At 39.3% G+C, this 12,466-nt stretch overlaps 1 protein-coding gene across 3 annotated transcripts in view; it reads right to left on the bottom strand.

Moving 5' to 3' along the window:
* Positions 1–12,466, bottom strand: part of Nr1d2 (nuclear receptor subfamily 1 group D member 2) — a 32,428-nt gene that overhangs the window by 12,624 nt on the left and 7,338 nt on the right. For 2 of the 3 annotated variants that reach the window (XM_087181448.1, XM_087181446.1), the window contains exons 2-6: positions 11,083–11,349; positions 10,103–10,191; positions 7,722–7,866; positions 4,729–5,360; positions 2,230–2,415 (exon numbers count right to left, since the gene is read on the bottom strand). In XM_087181448.1, the coding sequence (XP_087037574.1) occupies positions 2,230–2,415; positions 4,729–5,360; positions 7,722–7,866; positions 10,103–10,191; positions 11,083–11,140 (1,110 nt within the window). In that variant the 5' untranslated portion in view covers positions 11,141–11,349. The remainder of the gene's footprint in view (positions 1–2,229; positions 2,416–4,728; positions 5,361–7,721; positions 7,867–10,102; positions 10,192–11,082; positions 11,350–12,466) is intronic. The other variant, XM_087181447.1, reaches the window with a different exon arrangement.

Below are 12,466 nucleotides of genomic sequence, written 5' to 3' on the forward strand. Positions count from 1 at the left end.
CAAAACAATAAACATTTCAAGGTGAGCATTTGAAAAAAAAAATCTAGCCACCAACAGCAAATATTTTTGAGTACTGCGACACTCTGAAACTCTAAAATTCTGAAATGCAAACCTAAAATTAAAGCAAACAGTAATGCCAGGAAATTTAAAAATGGGCCCTGGCCAAAGGCATTAAACTCTTTAGGTTACCATACAAATCACATGGTCTCTGTGCCCCAAGTAAAAAGAATAATATTCCAAGGCAGCAACACCTGGAAACATCAAAGCAACAAATGTAGTCAAGGCAAACACAAATGAACTCTAATTAGATTACCTCAGGAAACTATAACCCAGCAACTACACACAAAGACCACTATCACAAACACCAAGTTATAACTGCTATTAAAATCCAATCAGTTAAAAATTATATTACTTGGGGCTTGGGAATGTACCTCAGCCCACAGCGCCTGCCTGGCAAGAGCAAGGTCCTGAGTTTGATCCCCAGTATCAAAAAAAAATTGTATTACTTACCTACAGCGCAGCCTCCATTACACTAACTGATAACATCTATATTCTACATTTCTATAATCAAAGGAACACCTTCCTTTTGCAATGCTCCCAAAGACTTGTTTTAACAAAAAAAAAAAGTGAGCCTGCTATGAAAATGGAATGGTGCTAGCCTTAGAGCAATGCCAAGACAAATCACAAGGTAGAAAGAATGCATTCTGGAGTACAGGGGTTGTGTTCTAATTCCAGATGTGTTATGAATTTACTGGTAATGCAAGAAAAGTATATTCGGGCCGGGGATTTAGCTCAGTGGTTTCGCCGCCTGCTGCACAAGCGCAACAGCCCGAGTTCAATCCCCGGTACCAAAAAAAAGAAAAAAAAGAAAAGTATATTCAGCTCGGTAGGTCATAGTTACCTCTCCCACAATGGGTAAACTGAACTTGATCACTGACTTCCCTTCTGGCCTTAAATCTTTTTTTTTTTTTGGTACCTCGGATCAAACTCTTGACCTTGAGTTTTCCAGGCAGGCAGCTGCACCACTGAGCTAAATCCTGGACCTGGCCTCAAATCTTAAGCGCAATTTTTATCTTCAAACTGAAAAGTCTATCCTGTAAGTTTCACTTTTTAATTATTCCATAGCTGTTTTATTTGTGGGTGTGGTTTGTTCTTTCTTCTACTGCAGGTGCTCCAGAAAACAGTCTAAGGCAAAAGCTTCTATATGAGTTGTGAACTGGCACATTTGAAAACAGGAGTAAAGAGAAGGAAATGAGACAGGGAAGAAGAGTAAGCAAATACTAGGGCAGTGGTAGCAAACCTATGGCACGTGTGCCGCAGCCAGCTATTTGTTATCACTGAAAGCTCTAAAAGGTTCACCATCCCTGTACTAGGGGGTATTATTACTCAGAAGGCCTCGGCTCAATATGAAAAGCACTGATGGCGCCATCTTGTGGGACCAACCAGGGAAAATGAAAATGAAGCCCTGGTTCAGGTTCAAAAATCTGGACCAGGGCCAGCTGGGGATTTAACTCAGTGGTGCTGCTGCCTGCCCTGTAAGTGCAAAGGCCTGAGTTTGATCCTCCGTACAAAAAAAAAAAATCTGGTCCATCATCAACTTCTCACACCTAGTTTCAGTTATGCTTAAGTAAGCTCCAAGCAGGACCCAAAGTGTCTCCTGCCTCAGCAGCAAGAGGGAACCCCTGGGGCAGACAGAAAGTGAAAGGTAGTGGCTGACAGGTCCTGCCCAAGGTGGCAGCAGTGCCTGCCCAGAACCCAGGCAGAACACATTCCTGCAAGAGAAGCTGGAGGAGAGTAAGGAGCCAAGGATCCCAAAGCCTGGTAAGGATGAGAGGACCTGAAGTAGCACTAGAGATATCTGATAAATTCCAATATTCTACAATCTCCTAAAAGACAAAACCCACATTCTATTCTCCCTTTTTATTCTCTACTGAACATAGCAAATACCAGGCTTCTGCAGGTGTCCTACACTATACAGAAACCAACAAATCTATACCTAACAACAATGAACTATACATATACTTCGTATGCTGGGGATTAGAGTACCTATATTTCAAGTCCTAAGTAACTCTGCATTTACCTAGTCTCTTTCTGAAATCCTGAGATGGTTATTCTTTTGTTGGTAGTTTCAGACTCTGAACTATATAAATACTCAGAAAATAATGAAAACATCACAGAAAATAAGACTCTACATGTCCTACATCAATATTCAGGATAAATAAAACCTACCTCAAAAGTTCCAGCCTTTAAAAGGTTGACCTGGTCGTGCTGAGAGAGATCCCTGAACCCAGGAATACGCTTTGCAAATTCCACCACTTCTTTCACTGCTGGTGTGAAACTCATCGAAAATTCTTCCCAGATTTCATGCCCCGATTTATGTGGATCCACATATGGAGACTTACTCATTGGACAAACCTTGTATACACAAAACAAAAAAACTCTTAAAAATTTTGAGATGTGGTAAAGAAATTTCAAAGGCATCTCAGTCATTGGAAACTCCAATGTGAAACAGCCACCAAACACAGTAAAAATCTATTAATCCTTTCTCCTCTGGCTGCTCACCTTAATATAGGAAATCTAAGGCAGTAAATATGTAAATAAAAACTTTCAATTTACAATTTAAAAATAACTTCTAGCCAATGAAAGATGACTAGACATTTAAATAAAAGAGGTATAATGAAGTACTTAACCTCTACATTAAAAAAGGAAACCTAATTTACATAGCAATTACTTATCATAAAAGAGGTAGCCAAAACAAAAATCCTATCTATGATAAGCTATTTCAGAAACCTATTGCACAGGTTTAAGAATTTATTTTGTCACACTGCCACCACCTTATGGCAGTATATAGTGGTTCACATGGTTTTCAAAACAACTCACATTGGTCTGATTCACAACTCAGTAATAACCAATGATAATTATCTTTTTTTTTCTTTTTGCTGTGGTGGGGAACAAAACCAGGGCTTCATGCATGGTAGGCAAGCACTCCAGTATTGTCCTACAACCCCACCCCATAACTATCGTTCCTTACATGAGAAAATAAGACTTGAAAGGTTTTGGAGGCTTGTTTGTTCTGGTTTTTTGAGACTGGATCTATGTAGTCCAGGCTGGCGTTGAACTCACTTGTGTAGCCCAGAAGAGTCTGGAACTTATGGCAATCCTCCTGTCTCAGCCTCCCAAGTGCTGAGATTACAGGCGTGTGCCACCACACCCAGTGTTTCTGAAAGGTATAGTGACTTATCCTAGTCACAGGCCTAAAACCCAAGTCTAATTTAGTTAATATTTCAAAACTCACTTATTTCTAAATAGGCAAAATGACAACCTATAAGTTCCAAAACAATTAGTAAGGTACTTTTTTAAAAAGCTTACTGATCCTTGTTTCATTAACAATGGTGTGTCCACTGACCTCCACTTGTTCAATTAAGCAAGAGTGACTGCAGATACAAGGTGCATCTTCTAAATGTGAACTGACTGAGGGAGGGAAAAACAGGAAGCCAAAAACTAAAAAGATTACGAAACGTACTGTCTACTCTTATTAGTAAAACCAGCCTTTAAATTGTCATTAAATCCATACAAGATCCAGGAATGGGATGATTCTAAAACCATGGAGACTATCATGAAATCAGAACCTAAATATTTACAAATTTTTCCTTCTTCGTGGAATTCACTAAGACCAATAAAATATAAGGTCACCTCATAGATCCATGAAATCAAATACTTGCAAGGGACAAAAAATCGAACGTGAAGACTGGGGTAGAGTCAACTATTTTGAAAATGAAAAAAGAAGACTTTAATTACCTGGCAGTAGAAAATACCAAGCACTACCAAAGGACCTCATGGTATAAACTGGAAATCATTCAGAACTGCTGTTTTTGATGAAATTTTGGCTGAATATGAACACTGAATTTTCATGTAAAATGTAGTATTTGATGGAAAAAAACTTGAATGATATGAATAACTTATCTCATAGGATGAAGTACGAGAAAAGTCCTTAGAAATTAGCCTAATAAATTAATATTCCTAAATTCTCAAACAATAAAATACCTCGGTTCTATATCCAAAGATCTTTTTTTTCCCTCCTTTTTTGGTACTGGGAACTCAGGGCCTTGCACTTACTTGCCAGGCAGGCGCCAGAACCAATGAGCTAAATCCCCAGCCCCCAAAGAGCTTTTTGTAGTAGTTAAAAAAAAAACCTCTCTCTCCTGGGCTCAGTGGCAAGTGCCTGTAGTCCCAGCTACTAGGAAGGAAGACTGCTTGCACCTAGGAGCTCAAGGCCAGCTTGGGCAACACAGCAAGGTCCTGTCTCAAAACAAAAAGAAGAAAAAAACCTCTCTCCATAGAAATCATAGAATTTCTGACTATGGTAAACTAAAAGATTACCCCAGCTGAGAAAACACCAAAGCTAATAAGGTGCTCATTAATCATACTTGATTTGCAAAGGGATTTCTGAGAATTAAAGGACCTATTCTGTACAGATCATATTTTATATAAAATCTTCATCCCAATCGCAGTATCAATTAAATCACATGCTTGTACCTAGCTTTGTATGAAATCAGGTCTTTCAACAAATGTTGTTTATTAAAATTATTTGAAGTAAAATACTGTACAAAACTAATGGTTTCTCTTTAGGCTTTCTGACCCACTCCCAAGGTGGCATATCCCTGAATAAAAGAAAACCTGCAAAGCTTTCCTTGATACAAGGTGAGCAAAAAATTGATTTCACTATACCAGATGCATCCTCCCTCCAGTGTTGCCCACGTAACTATTCTTGTTCTCATTCTGAGAAAATCCATCTATTGGAACTCTATCACATACTCTTTGAGTATAAGCACTGGAGAAGTTCATACAATGTCCATTTGCCATACAAATGGCATGCCCATTGGGGTAATGCATTATGTTCCTCCCTTTGTACTGTCCATTGACACTGAGATGTTGCTGGCTTTCACAAGGAAAATGGCTGTTCACCCCATTGCCACAATGGTCATGATTTAAATTATATTGCTCCATGTTCTTGGGAATCCGTTCTCCCCTCTGGGGCTGCATGCTCTCAGCTGAGTTTTCTCGCTGCTCTTGATTATACATAAAAGTATCCTTGTGCGCTCTGGTCACCATGCCAATCACTTCTTCCTTTGCAAAATCAGAAGAGGAAGAAGGCGAGCTTTTGATGTTTTCTTGCTCCAGCTGGGGCTTGGGTCGAAGCTGTTCTTGGGCAGGTAAGGCTGTCTGTTCATGATGTTCAATTAATGTATCATTCTGCAAGTGACTACTAAACTGGCTGTTCATCATGGTCTTCATCGCACTTTGCATTTCAATTAGCATCCTCTGTTTCTCACGCTTAGGAATACGACCAAATCGAACAGCTATTAAAGAAAAAAGTTATTTAGTATCTACATTCTAAATAAGACATGTCTGTACAAAAGAATAACAAAACTAAGGGCTGGGGATTTAGCTCAGTGGCACCGCACCTGCCTCACAAGCACAAGGTCCTGAGTTCAATCACCAAAAAAAAAAATAACAAAACTTTTTTTGGTAGCTGTGGCCTCTATTCATACAAGTAAAGAATGTCTATATGTCTCTAGCTCAAATTTTTCTAAATTTGCTGGTCCTGATATACCAAGGAAGTGGAAAATGGAAAGAAAATTTTCTATTTTTCTCACAAAACAAAGGTAAGGAGATTTATTTCCTGGGTATTTTATAAGCAAAATCTAAAAAATATGAATCTAACTAATGAAAACCACAGTTTGAAGCAGACCAGCATTACTATACTGCACCTTATCAACAGGGCTGAGCACCAGAGGAGGCAGTGCACACCTGTAATCCCAGCACTCAGGAGGCTAAGGCAGGAAGACTGCTGCAAGTTCAAGGCCAGCCTGGGCTACATAGTGAGTTCAAGGCCAGCATGAACTACCTAAGTGAGACCCTGTCTCAAAAAATGCAAAAAAAGGTCAATTCATTTTTCTAAACTTCCTCTCAAACCCTCTTAAATTACCTGCTCTCTTCTTTTCTGGTTTCTTAAAAGAGAAAAGGAAATCTCTTTAAATACATATATACACACAATCAACAGAACTGCAGTTACTAGACAGTAAATTTGCTGGATTTTAATTAAAATAATGAAATAAATAAAAATTAGATCAGCTATCCTCCATTTTTTTAGAAGCTAGTCTCAGAAGGTATACTGTTCCAATAATCCTACCCTTGAGTGAAGGAGACGAAAAGCTACTTCCCAGTCTAATATTTATACAAGATAATAAAAACTCAATATAACTTGGCCCAGGGATTTAGCTCAGTGGTTCCGCCATCTGCCTCGCAAGCTGAAGGTCCCAAGTTCAATCCCCAGTACCAAAAAAAAAAAAAAAAAAATTTCAATATAACTACCCAGCAAGAAAGCCTTACCAACTATAGCCTCTAACACTATCACTGTCAAAGACAATATTATCATGTTTCATACTCTACCTCTAGTTCCTTCTTATACAAGTGAATGTCAGTTTTATTTTGAGGAAAGCAATCCCAATATCCACCATCATTAGAGCACTAGTTTACTAGTGCTACAAAATAAAAAATTGCAGGTAATTAAAAAATACATTAAATTGTTGAAATCTCCTATTCTAGAAGCTCTTTATTACAATATTCTACTTCTGTATCAGTAAGATATTAGAGTAACCAAAAGGAATGCTTAAATGACTCTTCCCTAGATAAATAAGTTAACAGTTAGCAATTCTTAACAAACTCTTTTGACTAATCCCTCTGAAAACCTCATATCCCTGTCATCTTACAGAGACTATCCAGAAATTATCTTCTTAAATACAAGCGTCAAATCTTCCAATGTTATTCACAAATAATACTTATAGCTCCACAATTAGGACAACTTTTGTTTTTCGTAAGAATAGATTATGCCAGAACTAAGATAGCCACCTCCACTTCAGACTTTAATATTAATTTTGCATTTGCTTTGCACGTGTTCAGAATCTGTGCCCTAAAAGTACATCATCTCTAGCTAAAAAATTGATAGGTAATTCACATAAGAAATGGGTCCTTCAGTAATACTAATAAATCAAAAAGACTGAGTCAAAAATTCCTATATAAAGAAAAGCAATCTTTTTTTAGAAAATTTTTTTTAAAAAACTGTCAAGATGGGCTGGAGACTTAGCTCAGTGGTGCTGCCACCTGTCCCACAAGCGCAAGGTCCTGAGTTCGATGCCCAGTACCAAATAAATAAATAAATAAATACTGTCAACTATGGGCCAGGGATTTAGCTCAGGGGTGTCGCCGCCTGCCTGGCAGTGCAAGGTCCCAAGTTCAATCTCTGGTAACCAAAAAAAATTGTGAAGTAGTAAAGGAGAAAAATGGGGTGTTTTCTTGTTTGTTTTATTTTGAGATAAGAATTCAATATTTAGTTCAGGCCGGCTTTGAACTCAATGGTGATCCTCCTGCCTCAGCCTACGAAGTGCTGGAATTACAGGCATGTGCCACCAGGCCCAGCTAAAAATAGGTTTTTACAGGTAAGGGAAAAATAGTTGAATCCAAAGATGTTTCTGAATTGGTAATACAAAATTTGACTAATCAATTTAATGTCCTACAGAGCATCAAAATGTGCTTTCTGGAGTCTACTTCACCCTCAACACAAGAGGGGCACCAGTAACTGGCTTATAACTCTACTCTGTGCTGAGGAACATACGCTAAGCTCCACACACTTTCCAATACTCCTCGCACTGGGAACATACCATCTCTTGACATCCCCACAGACAGACACTTTTTGAATCGACACTGTTGACACCTGTTCCGATTCATCCTCATTATGGAACAGTTTTCGTTCTTCAGGCACTTCTTGTACTGGATGTTTTGCTGAATACTTCTCCGAAAGAAACCCTAAGGACAAAAGATTTACTTATTCATTTGAAAACATGCAGATGAATTCCTTATAAGCACTGTTCCTATGCTTATCTAGTAGATGACTAGGTACCTCGGAAATAATTTTGGCTTAGAACAGAGAGAAATACAATACTGACACACAGGGGCGAAACCACTGAGCTAAATCCGCAGTCCTGTAACTGAGTTCTTACTAGTATCGACAAACAGATGTGACATGTATTTGCCAAACAAAATCCTTCATCCATTTTAAGATTCTTTGTTTTGTTTTTTTTCTGTTGATACTGGGGATCAAACTCAGGACCTTGTACTTATGAAACAGGGGCGGTGCCACTGAGCTAAATCCCTGGGCCAAGACTCTTTGTTCTTAACCAATGGACCTCCCATACTACACTGCCCCTCTTACCAGACCTTACCTGCAGCCACATTTTTCATCTCATACTTGTAATCACATACAAATTCCAGAACTCTTGACAAATGAATGGCTGATCCTTAGAAACCTGACAGAAAAACGTGTTTGATAGCTGTAATTCCCTCACTAGGACCCTGAACTGCACTGACAGAGGCTGGTCTTTCCTAGATCATTACCTGCTGGCACTGGCAAGGCCTCTCATGCATGTTAGGTGCTCCTGGCTGTGTCACCAACAGGTGTTAAGTACACACCCACAGACCAGCCAATGATCAAAGAAATTAGTTCCCAGCCAGATGCTACGAACAGTGGCCTTTACTACTAGGCTAACAAGTTAAGTACACTGTGTCCTCACAGGGTTCCAGCTTACTGGTTCCAGGGACAACAAAAACAAACATAATCGGGCCAGGGATTTAGCTCAGTGGCAAGCACAAAGTCCTGAGTTCAATTCCCAGTAATCACCAAAATTATTTTAAGCTGCCTTTTCCTTGAGTATTATAAATGACTAAACATTTCATAAATCTTTATTAAGCAGTTGTGGGATTTAGCATTTTTATGTTTTATTACTATGATACTATACACTTGACTTAGACACTGCAAGAGCAAAACAAAATGTATTTTTAACAAAATACTGAACAAGTACATATGTGTATTTATCAAGAATACAAAATTCAGGGGCCAGAGATGTAGCTCAATGGCACAGAGCCTGTCTGGCAAGCCCAAGGTCCTGAGTTCGATTCCTAGTACCACAAAAAAAAAAAAATACACCATTCATCTCATTCAGCTTGTGCTTTTTTTTTTTTTTTTGGTACTGGGGATCGAACCCGGGACCTTGCGCTTTCAAGGCAGGTGGTGGAACCACTGAGTCAAATCCCTGGCCCAGCTTGTGCTTCTGTTAGCTATAATGTGAGCATGAAGCCTACCTCACCAATGCCCAGTTCACATTTTGGGGTTTTTTTTTAAAGCAATATTTACACAATTTTTAAAACAATAGAAGCCGGGTGTGGTGGTGCGTGGCTATAAACCCAGCATGCAGGAGACTGAGGCAGGAGGATCACTGCGAGTTCAAGCCCAGCCTGGACTACATAGTGAGTTTCTAGTTCAGGCCAGCCTGGACTAGATAGCAAGAGCTTGTCTCCAAAAAAACCCCAAAAAAGTAAAAAACAAAAAAACAGTAGGAAAAAGCCATATCTACAGAAAATACAGTTCACCCACTACTACAACCTGTTAAACTTTTTTTTTTTTTTTTTTGCGGTACCCAGGATTGAACTCAGGACCTTGCGCCTACAGGCATGGTGCCGCTGAGCTAAATCTCCAGCCCTAGCCAAACTAGATTCCTGTTTCTAGCTTGAAATCAGAAAACAGCAAGAACATGTGTCTGGCATATTAAATTTTGGTAACAGAAAAAAGGATTACACCATATGTGAGAGAAGGTGGGTGCTGACTGCTGACTGATTCTAGTTATAAGTAGGAAGATGTAGAATATCTTGTTTGGAATTATCTCAGCCACTTGGGAGACTAAGGCAGGAGGATCTCAAGTTCCAGGCCAGCCTGGCAAGCTTACCAAGACTCTGTCTCAAAATTAAAAAAAAAAGGCCAGGGATACAGCTCAGTGGAAGAGCACTTGCCTATCAAGTACAAAGCCCTGGATTCAATCCTCAACACCCCCGCAAAAAAGTTATTTTATATACTTCATTAAATGCTTAAAACCAGAATGTCTGACTTGTCTCTCCCTCCTAGATTATCAACTGTGGAAATTTGCAAAACTAATCCCAATTTTAATAATCCCAGTTATCAGTAGTTTAAGGGAAAAAAAGCATGCTTTACCTTACAGCCTTCACAAGCATGAACTCCATAGTGGAATCCTGACGCCACGTCCCCACAGACTTTACACAGTAGGACCATGCCACTGAATTCTAGAGCACAAACAGACATGAGGTGAAAAGCTGGAAGAAACATTTCAAATGTTTTTCTTTCCAACTGATATTTGTTTCACTCAGCTTCCGAGTGCTTTCTTTAAAAATGTACATGTCTACTTCTATAATGTAAAAGGAAAATCTCTACAGCAAATTAACAAATAAAAGAAAATCACTTTTTAAAAATAGCTTATGGAACTGCAAAAATACCTCAGAGTTGGGTTTTTTCCCCTTCCTTAGTGATTTTAAACATACACTGCAATTCTGTAAATTTGTAGTTGCTTTATACCAAATATGCAACCAGAACTTAAGAAACAATTCTCCTGGATAAAAATTACAGTTCAAGCAGAGAAATTGATAAATAAACAACACAAAGAGATATGGGAAAATCAATTAATAAACAAGGCAAAGAAATGTCTCCACAGGCACCTGAACTTATTCAGTTCACCTACAGGAGCTAAAGAGGTCCCACTCCTTCTTTACCCTCCCTTCTCACAGTCTTTGTTACCTCCACACTCACTTAGGAGTCCAATCCCACTAGTCACCCGCTGGTTATCCCAATGCTGCTTTGTTTCCTACTCCCAAATGTTCCCAACCTCAATGTCATCAGAGGAAATCCTTTCCCACAAGCTAATACTGTTCTAGAAACAAGATTCAGTACTAGGAATCCAGAAGAAAGGTAACTGTGAATAATGTAAAAGGGAGCATCCTGGGAGAAACATGTTAACTTCTACAGTCATCATTGATTTCTTCCTAAGTACTGATCTGTGATTATCCAGAAGGGAGTACAAATTATAGCCAGAACTACATTGGTCTCTCAAATCTAAGGTGGTAAAATAAACCCAATCTGCAATTAATTGCAGTGATCTTTAAATTACTAAGGTAACTTACTTGTCACACCACTATGACTCTTTGTCATCCCAGGAACACTTGACTTGCTTGTCTTCATAGAACAATCTACTCGATCATTCTTCAGGATGCCTTCTATATTGGAGAGATCACCATTCTTGTGATTACCATTGACATCAGAATTAGAGCTATTTGGAGAAGATGGAACAGAAGAGGAGGAGGACTGGAAACTGTTTTCAGAACCCTCACTGTGGCAAGAGGCAGGGCTAGAGGCTGAGCTGGAAGAGCTGATATAGGCAATCACACCTCCTAGAAATCAGGGGAAATCAGACAATTAGATGCAAGATAATACATGTGGCTTTTTAAAAAACTTTTACAAATCTGAAAATATTAATTTACTGAATTGATAATAAAGTTGCTGGCTTTAGAAACGGGACTACAGTATTAAAGGTTTGCTTACAGCAAAAGTAAAAAGGAATTTATTTCGTTACATCCTATCACTCTTCCCGCTTCCATAAAGTTCAAAGCACATGTAACTCTACACATTTAAAAAAGTGAGAAGGCATTCATTAGCCTGGTTATTCTGAGCACAAACCTAAGGCTTTTCTTTTCCTAATCTCTTAAGAAGGCTGAAAAAACATCCCTGAGAGACTTCACAGCTTCCAGTAAACAAACTCTTTTGCTGCAAAGAGATGTTTCTGGTCCTCTCTTTGCCTCCTCCATTACACCTTCCTCTGACAGTGACAGAAACAGTGAGTCCATCACTGGCCTGCCCCAGCATTTAGTTGAAACATAGGTTCATCAGGAACAAATGCTAACATCTGGAACTCCAGTTACAATAATTTATCTCAAATAGGGAACCTCTCATAGCTGACGCTCCCAAATCTTTCTGTTCCAATGCACCCTGAACATAGCTGTCGACAATCCACTAATCCCTAGTTCCATCCTCTCCACCTCATTCTGCCACTGGACTTACAGAGAGACTCATCGCTAAGCACCTCTTTATGGACGCAGACTCATTATTTATATAACATGTTAAAGGGCCTGGAAAGAACACATAGAGAGAAAGAACAAGTGTAAGGTTGGCGCCAGTCCACACTTTATGGACCTACTCTCCAAACATGGTTCACAAGTTCATCAACATCCCACTGTGTGTGGTGGCACACACCCATAGTCTCAGCACCTGGGAGGCTGAAGCAGGATTGCTGCAAATTTGAGGCCAGCCTGGGCTACACAGTGAGCTCAAGGCCAGGCCAGACTTAACTACACAGCAAGAGCCTGCCTCAAAAAATAAATAACCCCTATCCATTATGCCCATCATTAAAGCATGCACTGGCATCAGTCCTGAGGCTGGAGGTGTGAATCTGCTCTTTCTCTACTCAGAAAGACCCACTTCCCACATGCTATCCTGTGTACATCTCACTTG

This window comes from Heterocephalus glaber, unplaced genomic scaffold (genome assembly GCF_053883595.1).
Source record: "Heterocephalus glaber isolate CG9 unplaced genomic scaffold, H.glaber_assembly_v1.0 deba00001472, whole genome shotgun sequence".
Taxonomy (NCBI): domain Eukaryota; kingdom Metazoa; phylum Chordata; class Mammalia; order Rodentia; family Bathyergidae; genus Heterocephalus; species Heterocephalus glaber.